This window comes from Alternaria metachromatica (assembly GCF_023757995.1).
Source record: "Alternaria metachromatica strain BMP 0045 chromosome Unknown scaffold_12, whole genome shotgun sequence".
NCBI classification, from domain to species: Eukaryota; Fungi; Ascomycota; class Dothideomycetes; order Pleosporales; family Pleosporaceae; genus Alternaria; species Alternaria metachromatica.
This window is the reverse complement of record NW_026055503.1, coordinates 112,950-130,814: the sequence shown is the minus strand read 5'-3', so window position 1 is coordinate 130,814 and position 17,865 is coordinate 112,950. Positions and strand designations below refer to the sequence as shown.

At 53.5% G+C, this 17,865-nt stretch overlaps 8 protein-coding genes across 8 annotated transcripts; 4 read left to right on the top strand and 4 right to left on the bottom strand.

Moving 5' to 3' along the window:
• Positions 1-154: 154 nt before the first annotated feature.
• J4E83_005809 (uncharacterized protein) lies at positions 155-2,188 on the bottom strand (the record flags this gene model as incomplete). Its single annotated transcript, XM_049332725.1, has 5 exons — positions 155-408; positions 470-1,610; positions 1,664-1,880; positions 1,939-2,058; positions 2,127-2,188. The coding sequence occupies 5 exons, from the start codon at positions 2,186-2,188 to the stop codon at positions 155-157; spliced, it is 1,794 nt and encodes a 597-aa protein (XP_049187967.1).
• A 671-nt stretch (positions 2,189-2,859) lies between these two features.
• Positions 2,860-4,801, bottom strand: J4E83_005808 (uncharacterized protein; the record flags this gene model as incomplete). Its single annotated transcript, XM_049332724.1, has 2 exons — positions 2,860-4,728; positions 4,769-4,801. The coding sequence occupies 2 exons, from the start codon at positions 4,799-4,801 to the stop codon at positions 2,860-2,862; spliced, it is 1,902 nt and encodes a 633-aa protein (XP_049187966.1).
• A 324-nt stretch (positions 4,802-5,125) lies between these two features.
• J4E83_005807 (uncharacterized protein) lies at positions 5,126-6,852 on the bottom strand (the record flags this gene model as incomplete). Its single annotated transcript, XM_049332723.1, has 5 exons — positions 5,126-6,385; positions 6,430-6,511; positions 6,557-6,605; positions 6,655-6,717; positions 6,771-6,852. The coding sequence occupies 5 exons, from the start codon at positions 6,850-6,852 to the stop codon at positions 5,126-5,128; spliced, it is 1,536 nt and encodes a 511-aa protein (XP_049187965.1).
• Positions 6,853-7,743: 891 nt separating this feature from the next.
• Positions 7,744-8,576, top strand: CSR1 (phosphatidylinositol transfer protein csr1; the record flags this gene model as incomplete). The annotated part of the gene is made up of 4 exons (XM_049332722.1): positions 7,744-7,939; positions 8,002-8,171; positions 8,223-8,329; positions 8,381-8,576. The coding sequence occupies 4 exons, from the start codon at positions 7,744-7,746 to the stop codon at positions 8,574-8,576; spliced, it is 669 nt and encodes a 222-aa protein (XP_049187964.1).
• Positions 8,577-9,316: 740 nt separating this feature from the next.
• On the top strand, positions 9,317-10,651 carry J4E83_005805 (uncharacterized protein; the record flags this gene model as incomplete). The annotated part of the gene is made up of 1 exon (XM_049332721.1): positions 9,317-10,651. The coding sequence occupies one exon, from the start codon at positions 9,317-9,319 to the stop codon at positions 10,649-10,651; it is 1,335 nt and encodes a 444-aa protein (XP_049187963.1).
• Positions 10,652-12,019: 1,368 nt separating this feature from the next.
• J4E83_005804 (uncharacterized protein) lies at positions 12,020-13,499 on the top strand (the record flags this gene model as incomplete). Its single annotated transcript, XM_049332720.1, has 2 exons — positions 12,020-12,615; positions 12,668-13,499. The coding sequence occupies 2 exons, from the start codon at positions 12,020-12,022 to the stop codon at positions 13,497-13,499; spliced, it is 1,428 nt and encodes a 475-aa protein (XP_049187962.1).
• A 1,408-nt stretch (positions 13,500-14,907) lies between these two features.
• J4E83_005803 (uncharacterized protein) lies at positions 14,908-16,032 on the top strand (the record flags this gene model as incomplete). The annotated part of the gene is made up of 1 exon (XM_049332719.1): positions 14,908-16,032. One exon carries the CDS (start codon positions 14,908-14,910, stop codon positions 16,030-16,032), a length of 1,125 nt encoding a protein of 374 aa, XP_049187961.1.
• Positions 16,033-16,349: 317 nt separating this feature from the next.
• J4E83_005802 (uncharacterized protein) lies at positions 16,350-16,993 on the bottom strand (the record flags this gene model as incomplete). Its single annotated transcript, XM_049332718.1, has 4 exons — positions 16,350-16,382; positions 16,430-16,754; positions 16,852-16,902; positions 16,977-16,993. The coding sequence occupies 4 exons, from the start codon at positions 16,991-16,993 to the stop codon at positions 16,350-16,352; spliced, it is 426 nt and encodes a 141-aa protein (XP_049187960.1).
• Positions 16,994-17,865: the final 872 nt, after the last annotated feature.

The window sequence follows — 17,865 nt, the reverse complement described above, 5'->3', positions numbered from 1 at the left end:
GATTGAGACGGAAACATCGCGAACACGAAACTGCATTACTTGATGAGCAAGTCGACTTGGGGATAAATGGACACATTAGATAAGTAGATATCGTCGAGGCCTCGTTATCACAAATCCTTTCTCTCCCCAGGCCTCCTCGTGTACGTGAAGCTCACTACACTGCCATGCTCTTAACATCAGCAGTAAGCTTCAAAAAGTGATTTCCAGCAGCATCTTCCTTGATCATCTCCGCAGCTCCCTCCCCAATACCATACGCCACCATCTGTGTATGTCCATTGTTAACCTTTGGAATGGAAGACACGTCCGCCACGCGGAGATTCCTGACACCGCGCACTCGAAGTCGCGAGTCGAGAACAGCGTTCGGGTTATCCGCTTTACCCATCGCGCAGGTGCCGGATGCGTGGTAGCCTATGTCTCATCGTTAGCGTTTCTCCATGAATACGACCGCTAAAGTCGCGTATAGACTTACAAGTCGTGGCATGTTCTCTAACATGCGGCTCCCACTCCTCCCTCGTCTCAAACCCATGATGCGCTAGGGCATCAGGCCAACTGCCCTTGATCAGACTTCTTGTCCCCTTCCCCTTCGTAACAATTTCGTTCGCAAATCGACATGCCTCAGTCATAACCAGCATATCCAATGGATCTTCCAGATACGCATGATCGACAATGGGGTTTTCGAATGGATCAGCCGACTTCAGCGTTACGCTACCCCTGCTATGCTGGTTGAAGAGCAGTGCACACATGGCAAAGGCTTGTTTGTGATCAATAGGGAAGTCGGCGTATTGTTTGGGTCCGCCGTAAAGTTCCGTGTTCCAGAATTCGATGTTGGGTTGCGAGGGTGTGAGGCCCATAGGATCGCGGCCGGGTTCGCGATGGGCGTCTGTCCATAAGGGTGAGTCTTGGAGGCGTTCGTCTAGGCGCGCGTAACCGAATATGCCGAAGGGGAAGGTAGATAAGATGCCTGTTTTCTTCTCTTTGTATAACGCGTAGGTCGAGGTCATAGCGTCGTCGTGGTATGCGAGGTGATCGTTCGTGAGGTTGGGTTCGGAGACCTCGTAGAAGATGAAGCAGAGAATGTGGTCCATCAGATTGCCACCTACACCTGGCAGATCAACGCGACACTCGATACCATGCTTTTCTAGTTGTTCCTTCGGACCAAGACCAGAGCGCATCAGGATCGGTGGGCTGCAGTATGCGCCCGCTGCCACAATGACTTCTTTCCTCGCGTGGTAATCGATCTTCTTGCCATTCTTCGATATCGTAGCGACACCCGTTGCTGCAAGGTCTCCGGCATCCTGACTGAAGAGAAGCTTGTCAACGGTGACTTCAGTCTTGATCGTGATATTCTCGCGTCGATAGCCTTTGGTGATGAAGTCGGCGGCGGTACTCCGTAGGCCTTGATGCACTGTTCGCGGTACATCGCCACAGCCATGCGGGGTCTCTCCGGTCGAGAACATATCCGCGTGGTAAGGGAGACCCTGGTCGATAAGACTTTCCCTAACGCGTTCAGATATGGGTGCCAGGTCGTGGGGCTCGATGTGCAGAGGCCCTGACGAGCCATGAACAGACATATCCGCTTTGTGCCAGTCCTTCTCGTGGAATGTCTCGGACTGTATCAGAGTCAGCTTGCATAATCCCACATCTTCGCACTTTCAGAACTAACCTTCTTCATGTATTCAAACATCTTATCGCCAGTCCACTCATCCAGCTCCCAGTCGTCGTAGTCCTGCTTTGTGCCCCGTATACATAGCGTGCCGTTCACGCCACTCGATCCACCAAGGAAGCGTCCTCTGCTGACCTTGACCTGGCGGTTGTCTACCTTAGGCATGGGCTCGGTAACGATGTTCCAGTCTGTTTCTTTATCGAAATTTTGGCTCCATCTATGGCGATTTACTTAGCATAACCCAATAGCAGTATACGTTAATATGGCTGACTTACCCTCCCGCCATGTGTACATTCTCGAGGTCTGCATTGTCGGGTCCGGCTTCTAGGACGAGGATTTTGGCGTTAAGATCTTCGGCGAGACGGCCTGCTATTACACAACCGGATGTGCCGCCACTGATGGGTATCTGTTAGTAAGAGTATTTGAGGAATGCTGTAGTGGAGATGATAGGAAGTCAACTTACCCGCAAATGATGTAGTCGTACACTTCTGTAGGATCCACCGAGTCGACGCGTTCAAGAGACATGGCCGGTTTGTGAATAGATGATAGAGGAGACTTCCCTCCCGATGCGCAGTACGAGGTCAGAGTCCATATAACGTGGTCTGATTAGTCTGGAGCTATGTGCCACGGAATGAGACCGCGGTGCACGGTAGCGCTACCGGGTACGGTTCTACAAGACTAAATATGCTGGAGCTGAGTGGCTACTTTGCTCTAGTCAGGCTACTTTGACATGTCATTCCAGTGACGCTGAACCAATAACAGGGAAAGTCATGAAGAATGCGGAAGACTCGCTTCAGTCTGCTTACACGCACATACATCTTCCTCATCCACGTAGGTCTCCATTTGCCAGGGAAGCGGAATGAGTCCGAACTTGTCGATCACGCAGCATTTAAGGTTCGGGCCTAGTCCATCTTCTTGGCTGTCGAGGAAGAAGCAAGGCCAAAGGGCGCAGAAAGCTGGGGTAGCGCGAGACGCGGATGAATGAGGCGGGAATGGTCGCGGTATAGCGCTCTTTACGTTGGTGCCCGGTCGTGGAGATGTGCACGCTGGCGCGTGGAGTTGCATTGCGGGGTAAACCCATGTCTCCGAAGGGTCTACCTAGGTATGCACACTAGCCTACTCAGCTCAGGTACGTTGGTACAAAGAACGCCGCTCTTGGAAGCCCTGCTGTATAGTTATATGCACTACATACCCATCTATATCCTTCGTTTCGTAACTTCCGTCACCGAAGACGTCCTCTCACGCGTCGTATGCACAATAGTCTTCGCCCCCATTGAGTTCTTAGTCGAGCCCAACTCTTGCTTCGTGCTCTTAATAATCGCTGGATGTCTTGTGTCCGCGGCTACGCGCTCATAAACAGTCGCCACAGTCCCAACTACTAGACAGAGCAGCAAGATCAGGTCAACGATGTGCACACCCCACCACCAATGCTGAACCCCGACTCCACACGTGCTAAACTCGAAGACCCACTCACCCTTCTCGCCCTTACTTTCATCGAACCAAGCTGATAGGAAACCTGCGTAGCCTGAGTACTCTCCCATCATGCTGCGGAGGGTAATCTCGCGAATGTGAGGGACATCGTTGATGGAAGTGCATTCGTTGGCTGGGGTGATGTCGTATGGACGAGTTGGGAAGCGACGAGCCTTCCATTTCGGTGGTGCGGGAGGTGCAGGTTCAGGCTCTGAAGTAGGCTCTGGTGCCGATTCAGATGCTGTCTCGTCCGAGGCTACATCGGATTCGGCAATGGTATCGTTAGTGGCTACCACGTTGATGTCGACGCCATCGATATCCATCGAAGTAGCAATCATGGTCGCATTCGTAGTGCTCGCTGGCCAGTATGCCTCCTCTCTCTTCACATGGGCCACTTGACACGCATCGTCCACGCCGGGCTGACGAATGTAATGTACGACGTCACAGCCAGCGTGATCATGCCCGTTGAGTATTATACCCCTCCTACCCTGCCCCTTGCCCTCTGCATCTTTATTCGCACTCATGCCAAACAATCCCTCGAGAACAATCTTACTAGCATGGTCTGATAGCATATTTTGCTCCTTCACCCCTTGACCTTCTTCAAAGAAGTCGAAGTATGGGCTGTCAACACAAACACCTTCCTCCTTCTCGAGCGGAATGTGGGTGAGGAGTATGGTAGCGTGTGTCTTGTCATCGACTGGAAGAGAGCTGGTTATGATGTGGTTCATATAGGAGTATGTCTCGGTCTGAAGGTCGGAGGACCAGGCGGGTGTATCGAGATTCATCGAGTTCAGAATGATGAGGCGGAGTGTCGGAGGCCTGGGTAGGTCTTGTATAGCGGGTTCGGTGGTCTTGTTCAAGCGCAGTGTGTCCGGGAGCGTGAACCAGATATCCCAGTTGGAACTTCCAAAGGCCTTTTCGAATCGCTCGATACGCGACTCGTCGATGTCGCCAGCGTAACCAACGTCGTGGTTTCCAACTATGTTAATGACGCGCTTCTCCCAGTCTTGATCAGCACCCAGCACTTCCGTTGTGCCACCCCACAGTGCCTTCCTCTCTGGTTTCTGCTCCTTGTCTATCATCTCTTCTCCTGAAACTTCTTGTTCTGATGTAGGTTCTGTTGGCGGCTGTTCTTTCTTCTCAGTCTCAAGAGCACCAAAGATGGCATCCGGCACCTTCTCCAATCCCCTCATGACAACGTTCCAATAGCGCCCTGCTCGCTTCCTGAATTCGCCATCTGTGACCCACTGACTGCCCAACAAGTCACCAAGCACACTGATGTGTGTGGGTTCAGTCCACCATCGTAGGCTTCTCACGATGTGCGACAGATACCAGTCGTTCCCCCACAAGTCTACAGCCTTCCTTTTCCCCTCCAGCCATCTGCCAGCATCTTTGACGACACCTCTTGCTGCTTCTTCTACGATGTCTCGTCTGTGGGTGGAGTTGGCTGCATCGCGCAAATTCGGTACGAGCTTCCCGATCGACGGGAAGACGAGCGCATTCGGATCGGGGAGTGAAGAGTCACCCTCGAGTTGGGGATCACCGAGGGAGAGTAGACGGAAGGGTGCATTGGCTTGCGCCTGCGTAGATGGGGGCTTTGGGAATGCGCAGCCGTGAAAAACGGGGTACAAATACAGCCATGTCGTGCCAATCAAGGCTATCGGACATAGCAGCAGGGCGACGCGGAAAAGAAATCTCGAGAACTGCATCTATGCATGTTCGGGTCCGGAAAGGGGACGGTGCTGTTGTTTTCACATGCCACACGTTGCGCGCGCGTCGAAAGCGTCTTGGCCGCGGAGGTCACGCAGGGGTGACATCAGCCAATCAAAAAGGCGCATTTGCGGAGAACCATCACTGTCCTTACGGTCTTCATCATCACTGTTTTCAGATATAAGATCGTCTATTACGCTCTTCTCGACTGTCGTAGTATCATACGCCGCATTTTGTATCTTCAAGTCAAACAAAAAAAAGTATTGCACACTGTTATGGCATCTAGCCCAGCAGATCTCCCAGAGCGCCGCCAGGCTTGGACCCTGACTGCGATGGCTGTGCGGCAGGGGCAGGTGTGCTAGATGCAGAAGCAGGGGCACCCCAGAGTCCTTGTGACGTCTTTTGCTTTGCCAAATCCCCCATGGTGACCTTTTGTGTTGGCGTGGAAGACTTCTTTGGCGCAGCTCCTGCAAGTAGAGAAGCGAAAGCGTCACCGCCAGCTTTCTTAGGGGCAGCTCCTCCGCCAATGCGACCACCTGGTGACATGACAGAAGGTGTAGATGCTCCTGATTGGGGCGCGGGCTGAGGAACGGAAGTGAAGTAGTTCGGGCCGGCCGCTTGGTAACCTGTGGGTTGTGGCGGCTGCGAGAAGCTCGACGTCATGGAAGGAGGCGCGCTCATCTTATTCGCAGCGGGTGGTGGCGAGACGGTTGCAAACAAGTTGCTGAGATTGTTGTTCTGCGCAGCAGATTGAGCCTGCGGTGCGGCGAATTGGGTTGACGAAGTGATGTGAGAGGTCGAGGCAGGAGACGCAACGTTGAAAGCTGAAGCAGCTGGCTTGGATGCAGGTGCTGCCGGTGCCGCAGACTGGAAGTCGTCGAAATCGTCGTCGTCGCCGAAGTCGTCACTTGCAGCAGTGACAGGCTGCTTCCCTGCTGAAGTCGACATGGGCGCGGGCTCATCGTCAAACGCAAGCAAGTCGACGACTGGCTCAGGTGCTTTCGGCTTAGGTTCCTCCTTCTTGACCTCTTTCTTTGTGTGGCTCGCTGTAGGCTCTCTCCGCCGTGCTGGTGCTGAGCTGGCATCACCCTCGTCGTACTCGTCGTATTCGTCGAACTTGTCGCGCCTCTGTTGCGTATCTGCGAAGCCAGACTGGTTGCCTCCGAAGCCACCACCGTCGCCGTATACCTCCCCTCTGTAGCCGCCATAGTCGGCTTGTTCGCTACCAAAGCCTCCGTAGCGGCTGCCACCTCCACTGCTTCCCGAGAAGCCGCCCATGCCGATGCCCGCTCCGCCCTCGACACCGCCAAATTTGTTTCGGTTCGCTCGCGCTTTCTTGCGCTCAGTCCGGATGCGATCGACATCGCTGAGGAGTTCGGCGAGCTCCTTAGCACGGTTGCGTACGTTGATGCCCTGATCCTTGCCGTTGGAGTCGATGAAGTGGAATTGCCGTAGCATCTTGAGGAGCGAGACATGAGAGCGCGCGTCGTCGATTACTCGTTCGGAACCGTTCTTGATCAGGTATTCGAGAAGTTGCAGGGCCTGGGTCTGTTAGCGACGGTGGTGGCACAGAGCGCTCAACGTGCCTTGTAGATCTGTCTCCATTCCTCGGAGGCCTTCTCGGTGAAGCGCTTGTAAATCATGGGCATGATCTCATTCAGTAGTTGGCTGCTCTGTTAGCCGTGGTCCACCAGCTCCTCAGGCATCGCCTACTAGTTGAAGGTTCCATTGGCGATCTCCTGTAGCATAGTCGAGGATGCACCTTGCCATCTGTCAGCGGAAGCCTTCGTCGCGCACGAGGTTTCGCTCACCCCATGGCTCATTGTTTGTCGCCTCGCGGACCTTGGCCTCCATCTCCGTGTAGTTCATGACGGCTGCGCAGCGCATTAGCATTGGCCAGCTGGCTTCATGCGCCCCCTCAGCCTACCATTTTGGGCCTTACGAAATCCGGCCTTGAGATCGTAGAGCGTGAGGTTGCTCACTTGGTCCTTCAAGCTGTTTAGATCCATGATTGCAGAATTCTGGCGCGTAAATCTGGCGGTTTGGCGATGTGGGTGGACTGTAGTTGGGCTGGCAGCTATCGACCACGGTCTCGGTAGCGGACCCCCGAGGGCGCTTTGCACAAGTTTCGGGAAGTCGGAATGGGCGCCTGCGTTTGGGATATTTGTATGACAGAAAATAGCAATCAGGAAAGATGCAGATGTCTTCAATTACAGGAATGCATTTACCTTGTCAGCAAGTCAGCCTGTGAAGTGCACACATCGTAGACAATCCGACAGCGGCCCAAATTTCACGTGACATGCGCTTGGACCTTGCCGGCCTCAAGAACTATAGATAACACTACTTGGGCAATGGTACAACTCGGCATGCGGATATAGCGTGATTCAATGGGCGTCCGTGTTCCTCGCTGTGTAAGAAGAAGCGGATATCAATTCCAGAGCGGGCCGGTCCCACGCAGAGGTCCACGATTGACGTGAGCGATGAAGCGCCGAATCGGGGAACGCGCTAGACTTGTGCACAAGCTTGACATCTGGAGGTATCCAAAGTTTTCCGTCTGGTCATCCATCCGACACTACACCTGCTGCCTCTCGTCGGTAGTCCATCAATTGTATTATATCTCTTCCGTTTTGCATATCGTGTTGCATAGCGGCCCGATTCCTCTTAGCATACTTCTGTAAGTTGCCACCGTTGGATTTGTACACCTCGATCCTTGAGTTGTTATAGCGATGTCGCAGTTCTGTGTAGCTCTAAATTGAGTTTACAGCCAGCAAAGTGGCACCGGACTCCAGCTCCAAAGCTGCAGCGTCTCCCAGAAGAAAATTACCTGCTATCTCACGATTCACTGCCAAGCTCCATGACCTAACTGCCTATCAGGTTAGACTCACACCCCGCGCTGCATCATGCCCCACCTTCCGAGAGCTTCTGCTCTTTCAGCTTTCCGTGCAGGTCCCCAACTGCGCGCTCCTATCAACAAACGCTTCTTCACTCCCTCGGCATACAACATGGCCATCAAGGCTTACTTTGATTGCTCTTGGACCGGCCCCACTGTCGAGGTCGATAACGCTGGCAATGTCACTAGCCAAGGTGATGTCAAAGGTAGCTCCTCCCAGCTTTGTCATAGCATGTTACTTGCAATTGCTAACTTTGTATACCTGCAGCGCAAACCGGCCGTGTCAACTTCGAGCTCTTCGACGATGTCGTCCCCAAGACGGTTGAGAACTTCCGCGCTCTCTGCACTGGCGAGAAGGGCTTTGGCTACAAGGGCTCCAAGTTCCACCGCGTGATTCCCGACTTCATGCTCCAGGGTGGTGACTTCACCCGCGGCAACGTAAGTTTTGGCCGCGACACACCACAGGGGCAATTGGCTAACAGGCAGTAGGGTACAGGTGGTAAGAGCATCTACGGTCCCCAGTTCGCCGACGAGAACTTCAAGTTGAAGCACGACCGCCCCTTCCTCCTCTCCATGGCCAACGCCGGCCCTAACACGTAGGTTCTACACACCCACAGATCATCGGAGTCATGGCTAACGTGTCACAGCAACGGTTCCCAGTTCTTCGTCACCACCGTCGTTACCTCATGGCTTAACGGCAAGCACGTCGTCTTCGGTGGCGTTCCCGACGGCGACGTCGAATCCTACAAGGTTGTCCGAGCGATCGAGGCCTGCGGCTCCAGCAACGGCAGCATCAAGTACAAGGATGGCCCACCCACCATTACTGATGCCGGAGCCCAGTAGATACTCTGCGATGAGAGTGGAATATAACTATGGTCGACTATCTGAGAAGGACTTTTTGGTGCAATAGACAGCTTGCGATTCAGTAGTAATGGTCAACAAGGCTCCATAACTCTTCGAGAGGCTATCCATCAGCGAAATTACCCATCTCGATGCACATGTGACAATTCCGATACATTTGTCAGACCCTGTCTTTCACAGCGCAGGCGCGCTGCTATCTGCGACTTTTTTTGTCGCGAGGAGGGGCAACAATTTACCCCGCATTCGTCATATCTCCGGTCATTCCGCACTACAGGAGCTCGCGCGGAAGAACATTCTTCGAGGGATGTCCCTATGCTACTTCACGGGTATACAAGTGTCTATTCAAGTATATATATCAACGAGGTGTTCGAGGCTCCACCAAGCGCCGCACGAGCTTGATAGCTTCATACCCACTCCCCAGCTCATGCTACGCCTGTGTCCACAATTGCCGGCAAAGCTCCACTCCAATCGCGTGAACGGTTAGATCTAGCGGCCGTGGTCCGCAATTTTCACCGTATAGGGCGTGATGTCGCAATACTCGTCATGTCATCGTGATAAGCGTCCTCTCCATTGACTTAGAGTCATTCTTCGTCCACGCTGATAGAAAGGGTTGTGTCGTTCACCTTCAGATTGACCTTCGTACAGCATCTGAAACGATCGCAATACTGCGGATATCGCTATCTGCTTGCCGAAGATCTCAGAGTCATCCATCCACAGTCATCATGTCGGCATACCACCCCTCAACGCACGGTGTCCATGGCGACGACCGCATCAATATCCTCACCGATGTCGCCCCACCAATTCACACATCGACTACCTTCCGGTATCCTCACGACCCATCAGAGCTCCAACCCGTTCCGAAAGAAGGCGAATTCGTTGACCTACAAACCCCTCTGATCTACTCTCGTCTCGCATCCGCCAGCACCAACCGCCTAGAAACAATCCTAGCGCCTTTACTCTACCCTGATGCAAAACAGGAAGAGCTAGATGGGCAATCCGGGTTAGCGAACCATGTTGTCAGCTACACAAGCGGCCTCAGCGCTTTCCATGCCTTGCTCGTCAACACTGTTCCCAAAGTTATCGCCATCAGCGGTGGCTACCATGGTTGCCATGGCGTGATCGAACTGCATAAGAAGATGCACGGCGTCAAGACCGTGGATCTCCACGCCGATGATGCTGCTTGGGACGCCGCCGGCTTAGGTAAAGGCGACCTCGTGCATCTTGAGACACCCTTGAACCCCACAGGAGAAGCTTTTGAAATAGCAAAGTATGCCGCCCGAGCGCACAAGCGGGGCGCGTTCCTCAGCGTCGACGCTACATTCGCGCCACCTGGTCTACAGGATCCGTTGCTGTGGGGCGCAGATGTGGTCATGCATTCTGGTACAAAATACATCGGTGGTCACAGCGATATGCTTTGCGGTATCCTGGCCACTGCGAAAGGACCGGAAGGACTGAAGCAAGCAAAGACGCTACGTGCTGAGCGCATTTTCCTGGGTGCAGTCCTTGGTAGTCTAGAGGGGTGGCTCGGTGTGCGAAGTCTCCGGACGTTTGATTTGCGCGTTCAGCGACAGAGCAGCAATGCGGAAAATCTTGTTCGCTGGCTGCAAGACTCACTCAATGGCAAGGGAGAAGAAGTAGATGCCGTAAAGAAAGTCGTGCACAAGATTGTTCACGCGAGTTTGCAAGAGAAGGATATGTCGTGGTTGAAGAAGCAGATGCCGAATGGTTTCGGTCCCGTCTTCAGCATCTACATGAAGAGCAGCCAACAGGCACGGTCTCTTCCCTCCAACCTGCGTCTCTTCCACCATGCGACCAGTTTGGGAGGTGTAGAGAGTTTGATCGAGTGGCGCAGGATGAGCGATGCGGATGTGGACGAGAGGCTGCTGAGGGTTAGTGTGGGCGTGGAGAACTGGGAAGACTTGAAGAATGACTTCCTGGGAGCTTTCAAGGCGTTGGCTGAGGGAGGAGCAAATAGGGAGAGTGCGAATGGGGACGGAGATGTGCAGGTCGGACAGGATGGGGCGCAGATGCCGAAAGCAGGAGCTGGTGCTGTGTGATGAAGGTCGCTTCGTCGTGGCATGTTGTGGAAGTGGTTTTAGTGTTGTATGTCCATTCAAACACGGACTTGAAGAAAGGACAGTGACTATCATGCCTTCGTGCCATGCGCCTGAGAGGGCCAGCTCGGGACAGCACCTGGATTGAAGTCTAGTCTGGGGAAAAGTGGGGAAGCAGAAGCAGGAGAAGACGCGTAGGTGCTTCTAGTCAGTGCTTGATTTTGTTTGGGGACAAGCTCTGTAATTTTGGTGGCCAAGACCCAAAGGTCATCACCTGACGCTTGTGGGGGAAATTAGCTTCGGCGTTTAGTAAACGGATTGGCAGACGCGTACACAACACAGTGCGGTGACCTGGGGATCTCAAGCACTCGTCAAGACACGTCTCCGCAGTGAAATTACCAAGTGCAAGCTGGTATCGTATCATCAGCTGCAAAAGACGCGAAGCCAGACTGGAACATAGTCGGCGTGGGTGATTGTGGGTCCCCGACGCTTTCCGCAGCCAGAACGGCCCTCTTCGCGGTCGCCATGCTAACATCAAGCCATGACAAAATTTGCTTCTTCTCCATAATATCCGATACCGGTGCGCGTGGTACCGATGCAGAGTCTGAGTGGAGATGATGTGGTCAGAAGAATTGAATACTGGGGGCTGGTCCTGGACTTTGAGCGATGCCGCCATGGCTACGCTCGGCTCTCAGCGTGGGCGGCAAACCCAACACAGATCGCGAATGGAGCTGTGCTGGCAAGATGACGCTAATGTGAGGAGCGGCTGGTTGTGCATTTCGCCGACTGTGGGGTAACAGGCATTGCGAAGGTCACGATGGCAGCTTGGAGGTCAAAGCCATGGCAAAAGTAAGGGATCGCAGACTGGAAGTTGATGATGCTACGTCCCCGGCTTGCACGGGAAGCAGGCACGGTGAATTTATCACAAACTCTACGACGGTCGTTACATCACATCCAGCAACAAACCTCAACACCATCACGTCGCCATGAATGCCAGACATGTCGTTTACTCCACAGGAACGCGTTGCGGCATTGTCCAATCATCGGTCCGTCTAGCGCGGGCGATAAGCCGGCGTCTGCGTCAGTCTGGCACCATCTGGAGCAACAATGAAGCTGCACTAGTGCGACATGACCGCATCCGACGCAAGCCGAGCATCGCGTGCGATATCGTGGAGCACCAAGAGTACCAACCATGGTATATATGGCCTTCACCACAATGAAAAGCAAGTCACAAGACCTCCAGAATCGCTCGCCCTCTCAAGTTTGCATACACCGAAAATCTATAGCCCGTGCCGATTCACCAACTCGAAGTGCAAACTACACCACCTTTCACACAACCACTTGAGGGCCAGACTACACCCACATTTCAACATGATGATCCGGAGACAGAACCTCCACCGCTTCCAGAGCCTGGCACTCGCACACACATCCCGAACCCTTGCACAGACGCCGCGCTACGTCTCCCAGAGCGCACGACAGAATGTGTCTATCCCCGCCTCATCACAAGTCTCGACCTCACAACTCCTGTCGACACAGCCAGAGTCGCAAATAGCGCAGACAAAAGCAGTCCTCGGACGCCTACCTACAGAGACCGTCCTTCGATCCTACCTCATCACAGCCGTGTCATCCCGGCCTCTGCTGCTCAATGCTTGCTTCGGCATCTTACGGCGCATGCTAGACTCGAAGTCTTTCCTCCTGAGCATCGAGCGAAACCCGGTGCTGTCCAACCTACTCAAGAAGACTTTCTATGCGCAGTACTGCGTTGGCGAGAAGAAAGATGAGGTCGTCAGGAACACCGAATTTGCACGCACGCTTGGATACGGCGGTATCCTGTTTGAGTACGCGCTCGAGGTTCTAGGCGGAAAGGCACCGACTGCCGAAGAGACCAAGATGGAGATTGAGGTGTGGAGGAAGGGAATGTTGCAGAGCGTTGATATGGCGAAGGAGGGTGACTTTGTTGGACTGAAGTAAGTCTTGACTCGATGGCTTAGACACAAGCACCTACTAACCACCATGTAGATGGTCCGGTCTCGGTCGCCATGCCCTCAACCTCCTCCAGAACCAGCAAGATGCCACCCCTGAGATGTGGGATGCCATCACGGCAGCTTGCGATGCCGCCGCCGCAAAGGGTGTCAGCCTCCTCCCTGGTGCCGAAGAAGAGGCAACCAACCGTGGACTCGAGAAGTGGACACTAGCCCTGCAGGAGAAGTACAACAAGCCCGAGAACGGTCGCGCGGTACTCTACATCACATACCAGTGCTACCTGCGCGACATCTCGAAGCGCCTTGCCGAGCACCTTGAGCGCGCCTCAAAGGGAGGCTACATCGCTGGTGTCAAGCTTGTACGCGGCGCCTACCTCACATCCGAGCCCAAGCATCTCACCTTTGACACCAAAGCCGGCACCGACGCCAACTACGATGCCCTCGCTGATGCCGTAGTCCGCCAACAATGGACTGACAAGGTCCCCGCCCCCACACCAGGCACTCCCTTCCCCAAGGTCAACATTGTCCTCGCAACCCACAACCTCGCCTCAGTCCAAGCCGCCCAGAAGATCCGCGCCCAACAAATGCTCTCCACATCCCCGGAGAACCTACCTCGTCTCACCTACGCCCAACTCCAGGGTATGGCTGACGAGATCTCCCAGGCTCTAGTCCAAGACGAGACCATGAAGGCGGACACTCAGGCCAAGGTCGTCAAGTGCATGACTTGGGGTACCACGACCGAATGCCTCAACTTCCTGCTCAGGAGGGCAAGTGAGAACAAGGAAGCTGCGCTCCGCACTGAGGATACCCGAAAGGCCATGGGCAAGGAGCTCTGGAGGCGCTTGAGGGGTGTTTTCGGCCTTGCCTAGGCTCCTCCTGCTATTTTCGAGATTGACGATTTATGAAGCGAGGCATTTGCATGAGCACAAGCGTGGCGTTTGGGGGACGATTGGGAAGCTATTTCTAGCATTACAGCTACCCTTTTCTTTAGCATTTGGGATTCTAGGTATCTTGCATAGCGGTTTTGTTTAAGAGATTATCCATCAGATAACAATATCAAAGTCACACATTACTTGCATTTCTCTCTCCCCCTCTGTGGCCCTAACTGTGACAGTCGGATAGTCCCCAGTTTCACTCCTAGACATCGTCGTTGCTGCCGCCCCACACCCTCGCTTACCACGTCAACGTGCTCTTGCCCACACTTGACGTGTCGATATGTACCATTTTAATTTATTAGTCATCAACAATTGCCTCCTTGGCTAAGTGGTAAAGCGTCGCACTTGTAGTCACTACTAGATATGCGAAGATCGGTCGTTGTAAGTTGAACCGCGCTTGGTTCAAATTCCATTACTAACAGTGTTGTAGCAATTCGGCCAGGTGGCATTCAGTGATCTTCTTTTTGCCTCCCTTGGCATTCGATGAAGTTGTGAAGTCAATTCTTTTTGCTCACATAATAGCGCGTCGATTGTGGGGAACATGAAGTCCTGATGTTTGTTTGTACCCAGGCTTCTTACAATTTTGGTCATGATGACTACTGCGCAGACAAAATGTCTGCATCTTAATTGTCTTGCTAGAGATAGATCCAGAAATCATGAGAAGCTATCAGAAAGATGCATCTCAAGTACATGAAGGTGTGAATGACAGGAGAATCATGCATGCAGATGATGGCGGCCTCAGTCCCACGCACGGACCCTCCACACCGAGATACTCCTTTTGCCGCTCACGACGATCAACATCGCAACATCTCCAACAATGCCCCTGAAGCTAGAAGTAATTATGAATAGCAGTACTCGTACGCTCGGCGCGCTCCTGGTAGCTCTGTAAACCCTCGCTACCCGCAATCGCACGCCAAGGCCCGGCCCGAAACACCAAGGCCTCCAAGCTCAAACCACAGCTGCTGCAAGATCCGCGCATCAAACACAGCTTCCATAAGCCTCGTCCAGACCACACCGCTCAGTGGTGGAAATCAGTCATGTTAAGCTCAAGAGAGGCAAGGCGAAGCTCTGACCTGTAGGCTTGGCTATACTCGTACGCGTTTAGGAGTGAAAGAAACTGTGTTTCGCAGACTCGAGGCCTTTTCGTGATTTGTAGCATGCCGTTCATGCAGTATAGATGTATGGGAATCCCCCACACTTCTTTCCTTTCTTCTCTTCCCGCTATACTGCCGTGCGGTATCTCTCGTCTGCCACCCTTCTTTCGATCCTTCTTCCTGGCCGGTCCATCATTTCAATAACCTAATTTCTATTTCCATCTATTGAGCTTTTAGTTATCGCAATCATGTACGGACTCATCACTCTCTCGCTGCTTTCACTCACTTCGGCGCTGCCACAACGCAACCGCGGCGGTAACGGCAACGCACAACAAGCGACAGCCTTTCAAAAAGCGGCTCAGGTGCCCCAGGGAATCTCTACCGCCACCGATGGCTCCATGATACTGGATGACACGGTCATGGTCAACAACCTGCCTATTCGATTCAAGATCTCCGCACCGGCAGATCAATTCCTTCCAGCTTCGGGCGTCCCCGGTGCGGCAGCTACATCGGCGAACGGCACCCTGGGCGCGAACGTGTTGCTCCACGGCGACGGTGGACAGAGCTTCTTCGACATGCCGAACCAAGCTGTTCAGGCCAATACCATGGGTGTTGCTCTATTGGCACCCGATAAGAACCTGTTCTGGGGAGGAGGCTCGGGTCTTCAGCGTACAGATGGTGTAGCACACGCCCAGGCCGTCAACGACTTCATCCAAACCGAACTGCCGCAACGGGTTGCAGTTAACATGTCCAACATCGTCTTCACAGGTGTCTCGGGCGGCTCGCTGATGATGTCCGGCTTCTTCATCCCAGCACAGATGCAAAACTACGCCAACTCGGCTGTCGAGCTTAACTGCGGTGGCATGCCGCCGCAAGTCGCTTTCCAGAACGCTGCCACAGTTATGTCTCAGACAAGGATCCACTTCCAATCTACACAGAGTGAGCTCCAATTGCTCCAGGGTAGCATTCCACAGGCTGTTACAGCCTATGAGCAGCTCGGCGCAGATGCAGGTTTGAGCGCGGATCAGGTCAACACATTGCAGACAGTGGACAACACACCTGCGGGAGGACATTGCGAGTTTGACGGCCAGGACTTCGTTTCTGGAGTACAGACCATGTCGTCGAGCTATGCGAACGTCATGCAGGGCGGCAATGGCCAGGTGCAAGGAATCGGTGCGCCGAGCACTGGTGTTGTCACGACCGGTGTTGTTGGGAATGAGAACTTGAAGTTCGTGGGTGGGCAGAGGAAGCGTGAGGTTGAGGCGAGAAGTATGATACAGATGCGATGGGCGCAGGACGTGGTCGAGGAGGCAGACTTCCAGATGCTGGCGTGCGATAGGAGCTCGTGCTCAGCCGATGAGCCTAGGGTCTAGTGTGCGTGGGTTTAGTACATAGTTCCTGTCTTCATGTCAGATCAATTAATAGAGTCTGACCATCGCAAAACGTTTCCTTAACGCGCTCCCTGTGCTGTTGATCCTGTTGGCGCACTGCCGCCATGTCACTCATCCGTCACTGCAATGAGGAACAAAAGTGTGGTTTTGGTCGTAATGTTCATTTGACTGGTATTGTGAAGGTCGTCCCATTGCTAATCGTGGTTGCAATGTCGTCTCCCAAATCCTTCACCCCGTAAATGCATTTTCGCCGTGCCCGTAAACCCATGAATGTGATCGAAAGCAGGAAAAGAGACACCTCACATGACGACACCGGAGTTGGAGGCGATACGCTGGATGTTGTTAGTGTTGATTCTGTTGGTGGCGGGTGCAGACGTACCGGCCACAGCTCAGCGGCCTCCTTTGCGACGGGTCCAGTGATGGCGGAGCCCTTCATTTCACCCTTGGGGTTGACAATGACACCGGCGTTGTCCTCGAAGTACAGGTAGATACCGTCTGCTCGCCTCCATGGCTTGCTCTGGCGGACAATGACGGCGGGCATGACCTTCTTCCTCAGCTCGGGCTTTCCCTTCTTGACGGTCGCCATGACCATGTCACCGGCACCACCAGCGGGCAGGCGGTTGAGACGCGCACCAATACCCTTGACGGAGATGATGTACAGGTTGCGGGCACCGGAGTTGTCGCAGCAGTTCATGACGGCGCCGCTGTGCATCTATTAGCCTGGATTCCCTGTGTGCCTTGTATGCGTGTTCGCGAACGGAAAGGTTTTCGGCGGAGCGATCGCATCGGGGTCAAACGTACACTGGCAGACCAAGAGTCATCTTGAGCTTGTTACCGGAGGTAGAACCTCGACTGCACACTCGTTAGCCAGCATTCCTCTGCATGACAGCCTCAAACTGCCCAATTTATCGCTGAGGACTACGTACCCGCGCTTTCCAGACATTTTGATAGATTATCGGGGGGATATTCGATTTGGGCGGGTTTCGGGTGCGTCGTCGCTGGAGTTGTCGTGAGCGTCGTGAAGTTCGGCAAGTGGGTTGGCAACGACGAAATTCGTGTGGGCGCACGGACCCCGCTAGCGTCATCTTCTGCTTCTCGAGACCAACACCAACACCAAGACTGCTCAAACCTCCAACTATACACTTACGCTATTCTATGTTCAAGTCCATGCGACTCATGGTCTTTGCTCATTCCTATCCGTTTGTAGACTTGTAGTGGCAGCGAGCCTGAGCTTGACAAGAATCACGACATCAGCAATGCTTTGAAGCAAAAGGAGCTGCAAACTTAGACTCTGCCTTGTCTAGTTTCGACGGAGCCCGATCAGAACAAAATACCCTGTAATTTGACAGTCGGCAAGACTGCTTTTTGTCGATGAACCACCATGGCATCCCGAAAGCGCTTGCTGCACTTCTCGTCGGGAGCGAAGCGGCCAGACAAGCCAAAAAGTCCATTACAGGTCAAAGGCGGAACAGCTTGATGGCTTGTACGGATACCTGCCACAGGATTCCAAGTGCACCTATAGTTTACGACATTCTCCCAAGGACTCGGTCTTGGACGTGGGTCATCAATTGAAGTCAAACACGCGACACGTCTTTATCATGAGCGCATCTTAGTAAAGACATGCTACGCGGGTTGAGCAGCTATAAGTCGTACTGCTTGGTAATAGCATATTGCGGGAGCAGGATACTGCATGAGCGAATGTGATTGCTAGTCCGATCGATGCACCTGGCTCAGACGTTCGGGCCCTTGTCTTGGCAGCAACTATTGCGGTGGAGACTGGGTAAACATTGCTATGGGCACTCGATTCATGCAACC